The sequence below is a fragment of the Podarcis filfolensis genome (assembly GCF_964270895.1).
Source record: "Podarcis filfolensis genome assembly, chromosome: 5".
NCBI classification, from domain to species: domain Eukaryota; kingdom Metazoa; phylum Chordata; class Lepidosauria; order Squamata; family Lacertidae; genus Podarcis; species Podarcis filfolensis.
Window position 1 is genome coordinate 42,430,226 of NC_139608.1, and position 16,272 is coordinate 42,446,497.

Sequence of the window (16,272 nt, forward strand, 5' to 3'; positions counted from 1 at the left end):
TTATGTATTTGATATTTTTGTGAACTGCCCTGAGTCCTTTGGGTATAGGGTGGTATACGAAATACAGTAAGTAAGTAAGTAAGTAAGTAAGTAAGTAAGTAATAACAATTAGTCGTAAAAATAAAGAATTTGTTTAGTGCAGAATTAAGGCATAGGTTCTGAAAACTAAAGTATGGGAGGGGAGGAGGAGCCAAAAGGTCACAGAAAATTGAGTGGTTTTTGCTTTCAGTGACTGTTCTAAGCTAACTCATAATAAATCAAATCAAACCTCTGAAATTCAATTTCTATGCCGCTTTTCATTCAAATGAATCCCAAAGTGGCTTCAGTTAATAACAGTGTGATAAAACAATACAGATGCAGTATAAATCATATAAAGTAATTAACAAATCATCAGCAAAACAATTGCTATATATAAAACACTGTTAACAAAGCAACAACTAATAAGCTAAACATCACAAAGCAAAAGTAATATATGATTAACAAATCAATACAACATGCAAACAATATCAACAATATTAATAAAATAAATAAGCAGAATCTAGCAAAAATCATTTATATACCACTTAATATTTCAAAAGCTCTGAGCAGTGTTTTTTAGTTAAGAAAATGAATAGTGTCCTCCAGTTTCCAAGCATATCACAATCAACATGTCAGTTTATTTTGCAACAAACGTATGGGCATTGGAAAATAAAATAGCACCAATAATGGATTTATAGTGACTTTCTGTGTTATATCTTGAATTTCCTTGAAAATTATCTGCCAGAATGGTTGCATCTGCACACTTTCCCACCACATAAGATGCACTGTTCATACCACAGTCCCTCCAGCAAAGCAGTTTCCCAGGATGTACTACCACCTGAAAAAAACCTTGAAGTAACATTTTTAAAGAAAAATAACAAAAAGTAGAAGCTTGTAGAACATAAAGCATCTAACCATGGTCACAGATTTAGATTTGTATATTTGGTCCTCTTATTTATCTTCCTTATTTGTTCAGGTGTACCATTCTTGCTTTTTCTCCCTGGGGTGTTGCACAACTTGCATGGTACTCTTGGCTATACAATTAAGCAATGCAGATTTGTACAATGTATTTCAAACAACATTTTAATTTTGCTTTGTAGACTTCAGAAATGGGGACTGAATGCATACCTATATGCACCAAAAGATGATTACAAGCACAGGATGTTTTGGCGAGAAATGTATTCTGTGGAGGAAGCTGGTAATTAACTTTATTGCATTTTTAAATATATATATTCATTGAATTACAGTTGTTTCCACATTTGGATGGTAAATTAAAAGTGAAGTTGAGAGGGGTAAGCTTTTTGTTGTTTTAATTAGAAGATGCATTAAATAACTCTTAGAGGCTTTCCTGCCTAGCTGGATGAGAGAAAATCAGTGTTCTGTTAAAGTACACACAGATAATTTTTTAATATCCTCCCCAACCCAACACTCAAGACAGTGTACATAGGATTCTTAGGTGGTCCTCCCATCCAGACACTGGCCATAGCTGGACCTGCTTAGCTTTAACAAGGTTGCTGCATTATATCACCTTGAATGATGCCATGGGATGATCCCTTTGCCTCAATGCTAGGGAGAAAGAAGACATATTCAACAGTGACAACTCACAATGCTTCATTAATGGAGGAGAGAACAATGCCTGTGCTCCTAACTGACTTAGTTTCTTATTATATCAGCCTGGTACAGATATAGCACAGTCTTTTCTCTTCTAACCCTGGTTCATGTGCTCAGCATTTTCCCCATCATCATCATCATTTCCTCCAATTCTTTCATTTTCAGAGCAAGCTGTGGTGCAGCATTACATTTGCACCAGCATTTCTGTGAACCACACTTTGCAAATCCATTTCTGTTGCAGCTGGACTGCCACTTCCCCACTCCCTTTCTACAGTGTCATCTACCACCTAGAGTCCTGTGGGACAGATTCCAGAAGAGAGAGGTTGGCTAGCAAAGACACCAGAGCCTGCTCCAGCCAGAATTGCTCCTGCCCCCTAAGTAGCCTGTGAAGAGGCTTTTGATGAGAAAGTTACATTAATGATACAACAACAATATTAAAAATATATTTCATTATATGCCTCTTTGAAAATATTTGTATCCTGAAAGGTGGAATATAAATAATTGTAGTGGATAGATGTGATTTGTGCCTGACTACGTTAGTAAAAATGCCATTGTAACACTGGATCTGCCCAAAATATTTTAATGTCAAAGACAGAAGGAATCCTTTGTTCCAAATTGACATGTGCAACTTGATCCTATACATGCTTACTTAAAAGCAGATCCCAGTTTTCCCACATTTTACTGTGTGTGTGTGTGTGTGTGTGTGTGTGTGTATGAAAGAATCAGATGGAGGACAGTATGTTTTGACAAAAAATGTTAATTATTCATATTTCCTTGCCCCTTAAAAGTATTTTTTGCCTGCATATATTGAAATGTATTCTGATTAATGAAATGCCTTAACTTCATAGTTGCTTGTTGCTAAAATAGTTGGCTTTGATTTCTAGAGCAGCTCATGACTCTCATCGCGGCTGCTCAAGAATATGGGATAGAATTTATCTATGCTATCTCTCCTGGACTCGATATTACCTTCTCAAACCCAAAAGAAGTTTCTACATTGAAACGCAAGCTGGACCAGGTATCTTATATTTATGTATATTATAATTTTAAACATAAATGAGAAATTGCAAAAACACTGGATAAAGGAAATATGCCCCTACCTGTGTTGCACTCTAGGTGGGGTTACATTCCCAAGCTTTTATGTTGTACAATATTAACAAGTGTTAATATTTTTTCTTCTTTATCCTGCTAGGTTTCTCAGTTTGGCTGCCGATCTTTTGCACTGTTATTTGATGATATTGATCACAATATGTGTGCAGCCGACAAAGAAGTGTTCAGTTCCTTTGCACATGCCCAGATCTCAATCACTAATGAAATCTTCCAGTATCTAGGAGAGCCAGAAACATTCCTCTTCTGTCCTACAGGTAAAGTAACCATGCAGATACTGCATTTTAACAAGAATGAGGTCAAAAAGCCTTCTGTTCTTGTCCCCTTTCTCTCACGGCAAACCTTTCCTGATGGAGGGGTTGGTGAAGAGAATTGCCGATTAGACACCATTCCTTAAAGGGCACCCTGAACATCTTCAAACAGTTGGGTACAACCCTCCTTTCTGTCTTAGCCACACTTTACTTGAACTTGTTACAAATTTAATAGCAGTCTATGGTAAACTGGGTGCATGTTTATGACTTCTAGTTGCAGGTATGCGGCATACTTTTTCGCACTGTCTGAATATTTTTTCTTCGGGAGTTCGACGGGGGTGAGATTCTAGCAGGTTTGCCATCTTAGTCTGTTGTAGTAAAAAGCAGTTTTAAAAAATTTACTTACATTGTGGCATAAGCTTCTGTAGAGCAGATCTCACTTCATCAGATACAGGAAGGCCCACTCCTATAAAGTCACAGCATACAGAGCCAATGAACAGGTTCTTGTCTTAGTATTTTTTTCTGTTGTGATCACTCTGAAATCTTTGGGTGAACAGCAGTGTATAAATTTAATAATAATAATAATGATAATACCTTGGAAAGAGGAAGCAGAGGAAAACTGTTGAACGGTTAACTTGTGGTGTCATGAAACGAACAATTGCTGGTTGTAATTTGTGTTTTGCTATTGTTGATTGTATCCAACGTGTTTTATGAAATCACAACGTATTCACTAGACTCCTAAGTGACTTCCAATCTGACTTTCCTCATCAACGGATTAAAACTATGTGCAATGAAGGATTACATACACTGAGTACCAAGAGAAGAATAAATAATTAAAAATAAAATACAAACGGTGGGGAGGGGGAGAGAAATCTAATGAATAACATTTTCATGGGGAATGGCTAGCTCCTAAAATTGCTAGTTTTGGAACTAGAGCGTAGAAAATTCTGTGAGGGGCTTTCCTTCCTTGCCATTTCCTTCCTTTATGTACTTACATTATGTGAAGTGTCCTTGGCATAAGTTCATACATATTCTCTGTTGCCCAGGGTCTGGTGCATGAATTACTTTATTTGCCAAAGTACTTGTAACACTTTTGGCTATTCCCCAACAATGATGTTGAGCTAACCAAAGGCTCATTGCATAGATAGACCCTGCTTTCAGTCTTGCCAGGTTGTACATAGGTATGGTATTAAGATAACCTTACTGGAGATTCTCAGACTTACTTCAGAGCTTAAATATAATCATGCACATGTAGCAAAATAACAGCGTTCCAGACTTGTTTTGGCAGGCATGCCTTCTTAAGAATAAATTTCTGCAATTCTGGATTCAGCTTTTTGAGCATGCATAGCTGAGACAAACCTACTCAATTCCAAAAGGAAGAAAGAGGTAGAATCCCTACTTGACAGGGAGGGAATGGAAGTAAAATGGGCTTACGGCCAGCTACTGTGGAAACACCTGAACAAAGGTCTGGAGAAGATGGCAGTCTCAGAACTGTCAAGCCTCTGCCCAGTTACCAGTCAGTTGGTCTCAAAACACAGGTGATCAAAAGAAACAAGAAGAGATACCGGCAACATATCCCAGTTGATAAGCAGTAGCCAGGATCAGCTCTAGCACTTTTAAAAGAAGCACCAGTAATCAGATCATTGAGTCCCAGTAACCTCTTAACTGTCAGAGTGTCCCTAATACCTTAAGCCTTGGAGGACAACGGGAATGAGCCTTTTGGAATTTAGGAAGGCACTTGCATTGTTGAGAATGTTTATGGATTCCTGTGGGAGTCCCTAAAGTTGTGTTGTTGTGACATTTTATTTTTTGTCTTTACATTTAAACACTACCTCAACCATTGCAAGAGCTAACAATAAATTTTTTTGCATAAAAGCAAATCTGTGAGAAATGACATGGTAGGATATTGGGAACTGCCATAATCATCTAGCAGTGCCACACACAAGAGAGCAAAATGTGATAGTGGGTTTTAACTTGTATTTTTCTCTGTTCCAGAATACTGTGGCACTTTCTGCTATCCAAATGTTGCTCAGTCTCCTTATTTACGAACTGTAGGGGAAAAGCTGTTACCTGGAATTGATGTGTTATGGACAGGTGAGCATTTTGCCTTGTTGAGGTTGATATTGCCAACTCAGTTCAGCATTCTTATTAAATGTTTTAGTATGCTGCTTAAATTTTATCATCCTAGCCTATGGCTAATCAATAAACTCATTCTGAGTCAGTTGTGAAACTACATTTTAGGTCCCAAAGTGGTATCTAAAGACATTCCAGTGGAGTCCATTGAAGAGGTTTCAAAGATAATTCGCAGAGCTCCGGTCATCTGGGACAACATTCATGCCAACGACTATGATCAGAAAAGGCTGTTTCTTGGTCCATATAAAGGTCGATCAACGGAACTCATCCCACGCTTAAAGGGAGTCCTGACCAATCCAAATTGTGAATTTGAAGCCAACTTTGTTGCTATTCACACCCTTGCAACCTGGTATAAATCCAACATGAATGGAGTGAGGAAAGATGTTGTGATGAGTAAGTTGATCAGAAGTGCTCAGTCACTATCTTAGGAACAATGCTTTTAGAAATAATGTAATAACCTTAATAATTTAATAATCTTAAATTTTCACTTTGATGAAGGGAGTTTCAGGAAATTTCATCTTAATAAATTAGTACTTTTGTCTTTAAATGCAAATACATGGCAGCCTTTAACCTTGCTCTTGAATTAATATTCTGTTTCTTAATAATCTGTGCAGCTGACACTGAAGACAGTACTGTTTCAATTCAAATTAAACTGGAGAATGAAGGCAGTGATGAAGATATTGAAACAGATGTTCTCTATAGCCCACAATTGGCCTTGAAGTTGTCATTAACAGAGTGGTTACAGGAATTTGCAGTACCTCATCAGTACAGCAGTAAGTAAGCAATTTTGGTTTTGTCTTGCCTACAATATTGGAGTGAATGAAGAATATTATTCAAACCAAAAATGTTTTTCTAGAGTTCAGTAAAAAAAAATCTGCTGAATAAAATACTTCAAAAGATTGCTGCTGTTACAGTTTCATTATGCATCAGGAACAGTTTTTGTTTAAAAAAATTCAAAGGAACTGACTGTTTCTGAGTGACAAGTATATTTTCCTGAAGCAATGTACTTTGTAAGAGATTCTGTGTCGGGTGTGGGGGTGTTCTCAATTTGTCTTTGTTGGGAGAGGACACTATCAAAAATACTGTATTGAAAATATATGTGGAATTGCATTGCACCCGATATAATTTGTGCATCTAAAGGGATTGTTCTGAATTACGCATCATATTTTTGGTACATGCAAATGTATTTCAGAAAAATGCACAAGTGTTGTGCCTTTTCAAAATATGTCTAATTGCAGAAAAATAGACACTTGCATGTATGTGTATGTCATTCAAAGACAGAGTGTGTGTGTTCACAAGTTATTTATATATGTGAAATTTGGTTGCATGAAAAAGCTGAGTAGATATGACAGAATTTTGTCTGCTCTGTCCGCAGGCAGACAAGTGGCCCATAGTGGCGCTAAAACAAGTGTTGTGGATGTGCCTCTGGTTACACCGTCTGCTTTAAATTCTACCACTGTGATTACTACCGTTTACCAAGAGCCCATAATGAGCCAGGGAACTGCACTAAGCAACGAATCACAGGTTCTGGTCAAAGAGGAAGAAAAGAAGCAACTGGATGAGGAGCCAATGGACATGGTAGTAGAAAAACAAGAGGATTCTGACAAGAATATCAATCAAATATTGACTGACATTGCTGAAGCAAAAATGTCAGAAGAGTTAAAACCAATGGATACGGATAAAGAGAGCATTGCTGAATCAAAATCTCCAGAGATGTCAATGCAGGATGATTGTGGTGATATTGCACCTATGCAGACAGATGAGCAAACAAACAAGGAGCAGTTTGTGCCTGGTCCCCATGAGAAGCCGTTATATGCAGTAGAACCAGTAACTCTAGAAGATCTACAGTTGCTTGCAGACTTGTTCTATCTTCCATATGAACATGGAGTCAAAGGGGCCCAAATGTTACGAGAGTTCCAGTGGCTCAGAGCAAACAGCAGTGTTGTTAGTGTGAATTGTAAAGGAAAGGACTCTGAAAAGGTGAGTGACTGCATTGTTTTCATTTGGTGTAAGCGTGCATATTTCCTATTTGAAAAAAGCACAATAGCAAAAGAAATAATGAGCAACTGCATTGGAAGTCTCTGAGCTGAACCTAGCCTGTAGATAATTAAGAATATCATACATGTAGGCTGGTTGGTGGTTGAGTGTCTTGTGCTGTAGAATGTATCTTCATGCTTTGAATGTGTGCACTACTCGTGTGTCATCCTGGCTAGAGATGTAAAAGTCAATAGGTATTGTCATAATATCCATCTAGTTTCATCCTCAACATGAAAATACAGTTTGTATGAAATTTGTTCCTTTTTATCTTTACTTAGATTGAAGAATGGCGTGCTCGAGCCGCCAAGTTTGAAGAGATGTGTAGCTTGGTGATGGGCATGTTCACTCGTCTTTCAAACTGTGCCAACCGGACAATCCTCTATGACATGTACTCATACGTCTGGGACATCAAGAGCATCATGTCTATGGTGAAATCTTTTGTGCAGTGGCTAGGTATGTTCTTTAGGAACCAGTTAGAGCGGCAACTAGCATAAATGCTTGTCTTTAATTAGCCCATGGAAAAAATAATGTCAATTGAACGTTTTTATATTATGGTCGCTTTGACCCTAAATCCTTCTTACTTTTTCTATTATTGGTCGCCATTCATGTTTCACTATAGACTGGCAGTAAAAGTGACAGTGGACATACGTTGAATATCTCTCTTGGTCTTGAATTTTTTTTCTTGGGCTAAGAAACATAAAAGTTGATCTCTGAAACATAAGTTTTGACTCAGACTGAATGCACACTGGACTATAATGCAGTATTTCCCGGCCTTGTTGCAAAATTGGAAATGACACTATGAAATGTGACCATGCCTCAGCTATCTGCTGCTTGCTCTGTCTCAATAACGTTATTGCTGTCTTCAACAGAACAATTGCAGATGTGACCTTTCAATGGGCCTGGCCAAGAGGGAGCCGAGCCTCCCAGCCCTTTCTCTGCGCATGCGAGCTTTAGCATAAGGCTATTCTGGTGCAAAAGTGATTTGCTTTAACATTCGCAAGATGACTGATTTTGGGCAAGGGAAGAAATTCCAGAGCTCTGAAGTCTGCTTTCATACCAGACTGTTCTCTAAAGAGAAATCAAAGAGCCTTTTTTGCCTGCAGCCTTTTTTAAATTACACGGGGTTTTTTTGGAATAGCACCAGCATGGCCTGGGTTCCTCTAGTGACCTCATTTCACTTTCAGGTTTCAATCCAACTGTAAGGAATATGCTGTGGACTTGCTTGATGCACACAGCAGGCAGCAACGCTGATGGTTTCCTGTCACAATTTCTGTAGTTGTCACAAATCTCATAATAAACCTCTTGCACCATACTGGATCAGCCTACAGTTCTTGGATCACTTGAAGCTGTAATCACTTGTATACATTCATAAATATTCATAGGTCGTATTGAGCTAGTTGCCAAGATATCCAATATTGCATTTTGCTGTTACTCAGCAGAAGACCATATGGTTCTAGCAAAAAAAAATTAGGGCTTAGTGCAGAGAGGTTTTTTAAGTCGGTGCATTTCCCACTAAATAAATAGGAAATAATTCAAAACTTGAGCCTTAGAATAGAGTTTGTACCTTCATGAGACCTATTTCTTTGTCTTTTTCTTCTCCCCTCAGTATTGGTTCAGGCATTATAGATTGTTTAGGGAAGAGGAACAGGAAGGTAGAATCAGCCAACCCCTACAACAAGATTGTCAGCCCCTATTTTAAAGGCAGGAAGGGAGGCACACCATACTTCTAAGTGGTATATTTGGTTACCAAGTTACCCATTTTGTCAAAGAAACACGGGAAACTAAATTGTGCATTTCTCCTGGAAGGAGCATTAAGCAACTGCAATGATAAACATTAACTTGATTGACCATAGATTTCAGCTGTGAGGTTGATTTGCTTTTGAAACATTTCCCAATTTTTGGAGCAGGCTGCTGATCGTAGCTGCCATTTTCTTTCATAAGAATGGCTTCTCCCAGCAAAAGTACTTAGTGCTTGCTACCCATTTCTGACACTATCTGGTAATACAGTACGTTTGTATATTCCACTGGATGCATCTACACCAAAAGAAACTGTCTCGCCGCAGACCAAGTGAATTCTTGTAGCTGAGATCTTGGTCTTGCTGTTTATTGAGACCATTCTTTAGTTTATATAATTACTTAAATAGTCATAAAAGTTGCTTCTCATTTGATGTGAATACAGAAGAATCACTAAACTGGAATGGTTTAGCCATTGAATGTTGATACACTTGGTGGTCCGCTGAAGGCTGATCTCTATACCCTTTCTTTCAATCCAGCTAGCATTCAGTTTATGAAACTAGTGTAGATAATACTACTATGGATTACTAATGCCTTCTACTGTCTTCTTCCCCAATGTGTGCAGATGGGAGAATCTTCAGCACAAGTATCTACTGCTATTGGATGGACCACGCCAGATGCTTTCAGCGTGTCGTGATTAATAAATTTAAGATGGGAAGGTTCTGTCCATGAGGCAGCTCAGATTAGGGCAGTAGGCACAGCCTGAAGTCACATTTGCGCAGCGACTCAGGCATTAACTCTTGATTTTCATTCATACAGCTCTTCATTCATGCAGCTCTGTAAAGTGTATAATAGCTGGAATGCTAGTTACGGTGTAGTCTCAAAGGAGAAGTACTCCAAGTTACTAGTGAAAGGGTATAATATAAAGCCTCTTTAATGAAGCACTTTGATATGGAAACACAAGAAACTCTAATTGACATGTTTTGAGTCATCTCAAACTTGCTATTTTAAAGGCTTTCTTTCATAATTGGCTAAGCATTGATATCCAGCTTGGTTCACTTTGAGACTACCTAGCTAGTATGACACATTCGACTGTACTGATCTGAGATTGTTACTTGAACAGGAAGTAGATCGCTGTCCACAAGAGGAAACAAACTTGCGCAGCTTATCTTATCAGAAGACTAGGCAGGTTACTTTAATCCCGCATCAACAATTCACCTGCCTATCCCCTCTCAAAGATGTTAGTTATGCTAATTGGTTGTATAACTTGGCTATCAAAGCTGTTATCAAAGCTTAGCCATTATTAAAAAATATATAACCTTCTTACTAAATTGTGCAGAGGGCTTTAAAGCCCTTGCCACAGCGGGCTGTCAGGAATTAATGGAATTTCTCACATGGTTGAGGGTGGGTAAAATAAAATACTGTAACTGAGGCTGTTGTTGCCTAGATTGGGAACAATATGTGTGCTGTGGTTACTGTTGTGTAAGCAGAGCTACGGAAGTGGACAGTATTGGTTTCTAATCTCTTGAAAAAGAAGTATCTGTTCCACATAGCTGTTTGGGCTATTCCATCCCACACCAAACCTGGTTTTCTGGCAAGATTCAAACAATATGAAAATGTGACTTCAGACAGGTCCAAGTATTTCCATGGGGCTGTGATAATGGCTTATTATCTATACCTTCATCAATGAAAATGTGAGAGCTGTTCCATGTTCTTAGTGATGAAAGAGAAGGACAAGGCAAGCTCAACTCTTGGAATAAATATTATACCTGTACAGAACGGGGCATACTGGCTTTTTACAGTATTGAATTTTCTGCTGTCTAAGGCTATCGTCTAACTTCATTTTATTAACAAAGAGTACAAAGCATCTAATCAGGAATCTACACACGGCAGCATTATCGCAGCCCCTCAAGTTCTTGGATTATAGCTCAGTTAGAGAGCTTTTCCTACAAAGTGTGTATTAGCTTGTTGGACATTTTAGCATCTCAGGACAATCCCCCTTCTCGTAACGTTCTCCGCTTGGATCTGATCTCCACAGGGTGTCGTAGTCAATCTTCAGCACAGTTCTTAAGTGGAGACCAAGAACCCTGGGCCTTTAGAGGTGGTCTAGCAGGAGAGTTCCAGGTATCAATATGAATTCACAACTGAATGACATTGTCTTTGTTTGAGAAATCTTTTATTGCGCGTCGGAGGACTGGAAGGCTTGGTCTGCCGAAGGCTTTCTGGTCCAAACCCAAATAGCCTGACAGCTTTGTTTTTAAATAATTTTCCTCCCATTTCTACAGTAATATCACAAGGAGATGCTGCCATTCCCATGCGCCTGCGAAGCGCTGCGGCTTTTAGTTGTACATTTCACATTGTTTCTTTGCAGGTCGCACAGCGTTTTTATCTGCGCCCGCAATTGCACAATGCGCGCCTGCTTGTCTGCCGACGAGAACTCCATGAGCAAAGAAAATACGATACTGTGTATTCCAAGATCCTCTCTAAGCAAAACTTGTAGTTTGCGTTCCTCATAATCCAGTTGGCAAACCAGTCCAAAAGAAATGTTTCTTCTGTGCCTGAATTTGCTCATGGATTTTTCAGGGGCTTACTTTCTTCCCCCTCACAGGTGCTCTCTGCGCACAGCCAATTGAGTCAGCATGTTGTTTTGGGGTTAGTGTCTCCTCTGGCCAGTTAACCCTCTTCAGACCAAACCTTTCCTCCTGACATGGCTATGTTAAGCTGAGAGCATAGATGAGATTTGGTGAAATTATACTAAAGCAGAAATGAGTTTAATGTAAACTCCATTAAGTGTTGTAACAGTTGTGTATCTTTAAAAAACTTCTGTTCAGATAAAATGGAAAAATGGTCCTTACATTTGTAAAGCCTACAAAACCCTACTTCCCTCTGGGGTGCCTGCAGTAGCAAAAGTTAACTTGGGAGTCTGCAATGCACGCCCAGGAATGTATTGCATCTTCTCAAACATTTACACTAATTTTTTGTTTTCACAGCGTTTGCTGCCTATTGAAGGAGCAAATGACCTCTTTTTTCAGCCACCTCCTCTTACTCCAACTTCTAAAGTTTACACCATCAGACCCTATTTCCCTAAAGATGAGGTAACCCATTTCTTTGGTAATTATTGTACACAGTAATGCTGTTTGGAGGAGCATGTTGATAAAAGCAACTGTTTCTCTATATTTTGTTATTCTGTGAGTCTTCTGAATGCCTAGGAGAGGTGTGGTTCAAATGGGGGAAATGTAGCAAGATTGAGTGGCTTACTCTGGGTTCCTGGAAGTCTCTGGCAGCCCTAGCAGTATTATTAAAAAAATCTTTTTCCTAGATGCTTTTTATGTGATCCCATTTATCAAAGGGAACATAAATAGGAAAAGCCTTGGGATCCCAGCCCAGTTGACCTTGATAACACTGAATGAGTTTAATGTAAACTACTGATCACCAAGTACAATGAATAAGGAGTGACATAATCCAAATGCATGTTAGCCTGAGCTATTTGGAAATAATACATAATCTCAAAAGCATTGTAGAATAGCTCAGGAAACATAGTAAGCTGCCTTGCATTGAGTCAAACTATTGGTTCATCTAGTTCATTATTGTCTACCCTGACAAGCAGCAGCTTTCCAGGAGATTCCCTGCCCTACATGGCAATGTTAGGGAGTGAACCTGAGACCTTGTGCATGCAAAGCAGGTGTTGCAAGCCCTGAGCTCTGGCCTTTCCTGTTAGGTTATTTATCTGACGCATTTGTACTGTGTACTTCCTCCAATGTGACTTACATGGAGTTATTTTAGTTTCAAGGCACAATGAATTCCACGTGGATTTAAGCCTGCATTTCCCGAGGCCGTCCAATATGCCATCCACTACCTGTCCAATATGAGTTGTTGTGGAGGCATGGAATACAATGAAGTAGTGAGGATGCCTGTCAGTTAGTAGAACAGCAAGGCTTCCTAAGCAACAGTTCAGGTGTATGTGCTGTGGGAGGGAAAACTCACACAATGAATATTTCTATATGTCTTTAGGCATCCGTGTACAAGATCTGCAGAGAAATGTATGATGATGAAACTGATCAGCCTTTCCATAGCCAGCCGGACTTAATTGGAGACAAGTAGGTATACTCTTGAAATAAACTGGAATTTGTTGAATTACATACAGTGGTACCTCGGGGACAGACGCTTCAGGTTACAGACTCCGCTAACCCAGAAACCTCAGGTTAAGAACTTTGCTTCAGGATAAGAACAGAAATTGCGCAGCAGCGGCATGGCAACAGCGGGAGGCCCCATTAGCTAAAGTGGTACCTCACGTTAAGAACAGTTTCAGGTTAAGACTGGACCTCCGGAACGAATTAAGTTCTTAACCCGAGGTACCACTGTACTGTATTCATTTAGTAATAGTACTCCTTGTGGGTGGCTAATCTTTGGCGCTCCAGATCTTGGAGCCCAGCCACCATCAGCAGCATGGCCAGTGGTCAGGGATAATTGGAATTAGAGTCCAGCAGCATCTGAAGTGTCACAGATTGTCTGTCTCCTGGTATGCCTCTTGCTATCAAGAAATGTAAATACAATATTCAAAACAACTGGGAAGAGCAGGAAACATCCATGCCTTGCCAGCTGAATAGAACACACAGGTTTTGTAAGGCTGTGCTTCACATGTTCAATTTGAACCTGAATTCTAATCTGAAAGATGCTCTCCGTTCTGGCTTGAAGACAGACTTCCAAGTTCTATAGACTTCTTGCAAATTTGAGTGCAACTCAGCAAACACTTGATAGGGGAAACAAAATTTAAGGAACAGAACAGAATTGGCACCAATCTAAAGTAGCAGAAAAAATAAAAGAAGTTTCCTTTGTGTAAAACTCCAGACATTCTTCTGAATCAAGTATGAACCCCTAGAGATTAACAGCTAAGATCTTCACACCCTGCAGATGCAGGTCAGGGTATGAAAAAAGGAATCTGTAAACTGTTCTGCTACTGGTATCCAGCCTTTAATTTCTTACGCAGTTAGTACAATGCAGTGCTGCCAAGAAATCATGCTGAGTCATGGCAAAGATTTACTGAAAACCACCTACATTCGTGCTGTTTCATTGATCAAACTGTGTATGTGGGGGGGGGGAACCCATCCTATAAGGTGATCCCGTAAGCTTCAGACATTTTATTGTTCGATGAAGGTAGTGCAGCTGCAAATACTGTGATTATATGTTTGTATGGATTGGCCATTGAATATACTAACTGGATTGTCGTGTAAGCCTCCCTTTTCACTCGCATTTGAGGCTTGCCAATTCTCATGATCCCCAATACTGTTGTTTTTTAACTATTTTTTTAAAAGCATTAAACCGTTTGAGGAGGAGTAGGGAAGTTGGCTTTACTTTGTAAATTTACAGCTGAAACTACTGTCCAGGCTTTAGGCATTTACTCACATAGTTCTCTTCTGCTGCCTGGAGCAGCCGTCTTGGCTGTTGGTAAAACCCACTTCTGCACTTTTTATAATCCCTACTAATTCATTATAACAATTCCCAATTCTGATTACCTTTCCATAATACACTTAATTTTGAAACCCCCTTGGATAGGTACTTAGCCACTTGTATGTTCTACATGATGCCTGACTAACTGGCATTTAAAAGTACTAAGTCATAGTTCTTAGACTTGTACAACTTGCAACCGTGGTTCATTTATTCTCCTGTGCTCTTTAACTGTTATGTAGTTTTGTTTGCATCAGTTATCTTTGGGCTCTACTGACTATTCCTTTCTTCTCAGGCTAGTAGGTGGTTTGCTGTCCCTCAGCCCAGATTACTGCTTTGTCCTGGAGGATGAAGATGGCATCTGTGGTTATGCACTGGGCACCGTTGATGTAACTCCTTTCATTAAGAAATGCAAAATTGCCTGGTTTCCTTTCATGCAGGAGAAATACAGCAAGCCAAGCAGTGATAAGGAGCTATCAGAGGCAGAGGTTAGTTATGCTGGCGTATGCTTGAATTTTCAAATTGCTGTTTTTAGGCTTTCATCCCCTGTTGTCTTTATAATCCTAGGAAGAGTAGGGGCAATTTATCCAATTTATTCCAATATAGAGGCCTCAGACACATGACACTGTAATAGTGTGATGGCCAAGTAGTCTCTAGAATTAGTTTCTCTCTGTGCCTTTATAAATCCACACTTACAATTATCTCTAACATTGAGTTATATTTCATTCTTACTACTTAAACAGAACAATTCCAATTGATAGCTTTATATTTAGTACACTGCAATATGTAATCGTAGATTATATTTTACAGTGTAGTTACGGTTTGACATGAATCATAGAATAGGCAATGTAGTGTGTTCATTAGATTTCAGAGACTCCCTTCCTGATCACAATATTATAAAAGCTCTGGGAACAGTGCCTGGGAGAGGCTTGATGAAAAGCCTCACTTCTTTTCACTGTCCGGAACCCAAGCATAAATCATCTAACTGCCAATCTGTCATGACACTCAATCCTTTCCCCTCTTTTAACCACTGTGATATTTGCATTTAGGATAGAATAGCTAACTTAGCCTGATACGTTTTAGATATACAATTTCTGCTGCTGCTGAATTTAGTTTCTCTAAATTTAATTTATTTGGATTTGAATAAACTCATTGCATTATTTTTGTTTTGCTGAGTGTATGCCAAAATAATGACTATCTTTATTGTACCTTGAAATAAACTAAGATTTGTTACTAGCAATTAAGGTCTGCATTGTTTAAAAACGATGTTTTTTATCAGAAGCTTAGAACAGTAAAAGAGAATATAGTCTTCAAAAGGGAAGTTCTTCTGTTTTTCCAGCACCAGCCACCCAGTTTAATCTGTATACTTATCTCTAATTACTTAAAGAATGGTACTGACCAAATCTACTGTACTTAGCTACTTTAGCTTTTTGTTTAGAGATTAATGTGGTTGTCAAGTGAATAGGCTAATCCAAGTCTGTAGAAAGAACCTGTTCGGCAAGTGCACACAATGTTTCCAGCATAGATCACCGAACATTTTTTTTGATGTTGAAAGACTATTTCTGTTGTGCCTGTTGTAGAAAATTATGCTGAGCTTCCATGAGGAGCAAGAAGTTCTGCCAGAAACATTCCTTGCCAACTTCCCATCACTGATAAAGATTGATATCCATAAGAAGGTGACTGATCCAAGTGTGGCTAAAAGCATGATGGCATGCTTGCTCTCTTCTCTGAAGGCAAATGGTAAGCTCTTATTCCTGACTCTTGTAGCTGTTGGGATATGAAAGGCAACTGTAGGCTTCTTACTAAGTGCCTATGGCCGTATTTGAACTAGACCTGGGCAATTTTTCAATATATCTTTCAAAATCGGTTATGAAGTCCACATCACAATAATGGTTTCATAAAATGTTATCTGGCAAACATTGCGATTTTGAGAAAACTG

The 16,272-nt window shown here is 39.0% G+C and overlaps 1 protein-coding gene and 1 long non-coding RNA gene across 2 annotated transcripts in view; one reads left to right on the forward strand and one right to left on the reverse strand.

Annotated features, from left to right (window-relative positions):
* Positions 1-16,272, forward strand: part of OGA (O-GlcNAcase) — a 28,791-nt gene that overhangs the window by 8,730 nt on the left and 3,789 nt on the right. Inside the window, exons 3-15 of the mRNA XM_083615306.1 lie at positions 1,119-1,216; positions 2,514-2,644; positions 2,819-2,990; positions 4,980-5,078; positions 5,226-5,510; positions 5,732-5,890; positions 6,493-7,097; positions 7,433-7,607; positions 10,927-11,012; positions 11,879-11,983; positions 12,900-12,985; positions 14,629-14,821; positions 15,914-16,073. Of these exons, the coding sequence (XP_083471432.1) occupies positions 1,119-1,216; positions 2,514-2,644; positions 2,819-2,990; positions 4,980-5,078; positions 5,226-5,510; positions 5,732-5,890; positions 6,493-7,097; positions 7,433-7,607; positions 10,927-11,012; positions 11,879-11,983; positions 12,900-12,985; positions 14,629-14,821; positions 15,914-16,073 (2,354 nt within the window). The remainder of the gene's footprint in view (positions 1-1,118; positions 1,217-2,513; positions 2,645-2,818; positions 2,991-4,979; positions 5,079-5,225; positions 5,511-5,731; positions 5,891-6,492; positions 7,098-7,432; positions 7,608-10,926; positions 11,013-11,878; positions 11,984-12,899; positions 12,986-14,628; positions 14,822-15,913; positions 16,074-16,272) is intronic.
* LOC310763374 lies at positions 116-8,049 on the reverse strand. Its single transcript, XR_014548599.1, has 2 exons — positions 2,727-8,049; positions 116-1,584 (listed from the first exon to the last, which is right to left on the reverse strand). It is a non-coding gene; the product is annotated as an uncharacterized lncRNA (long non-coding RNA).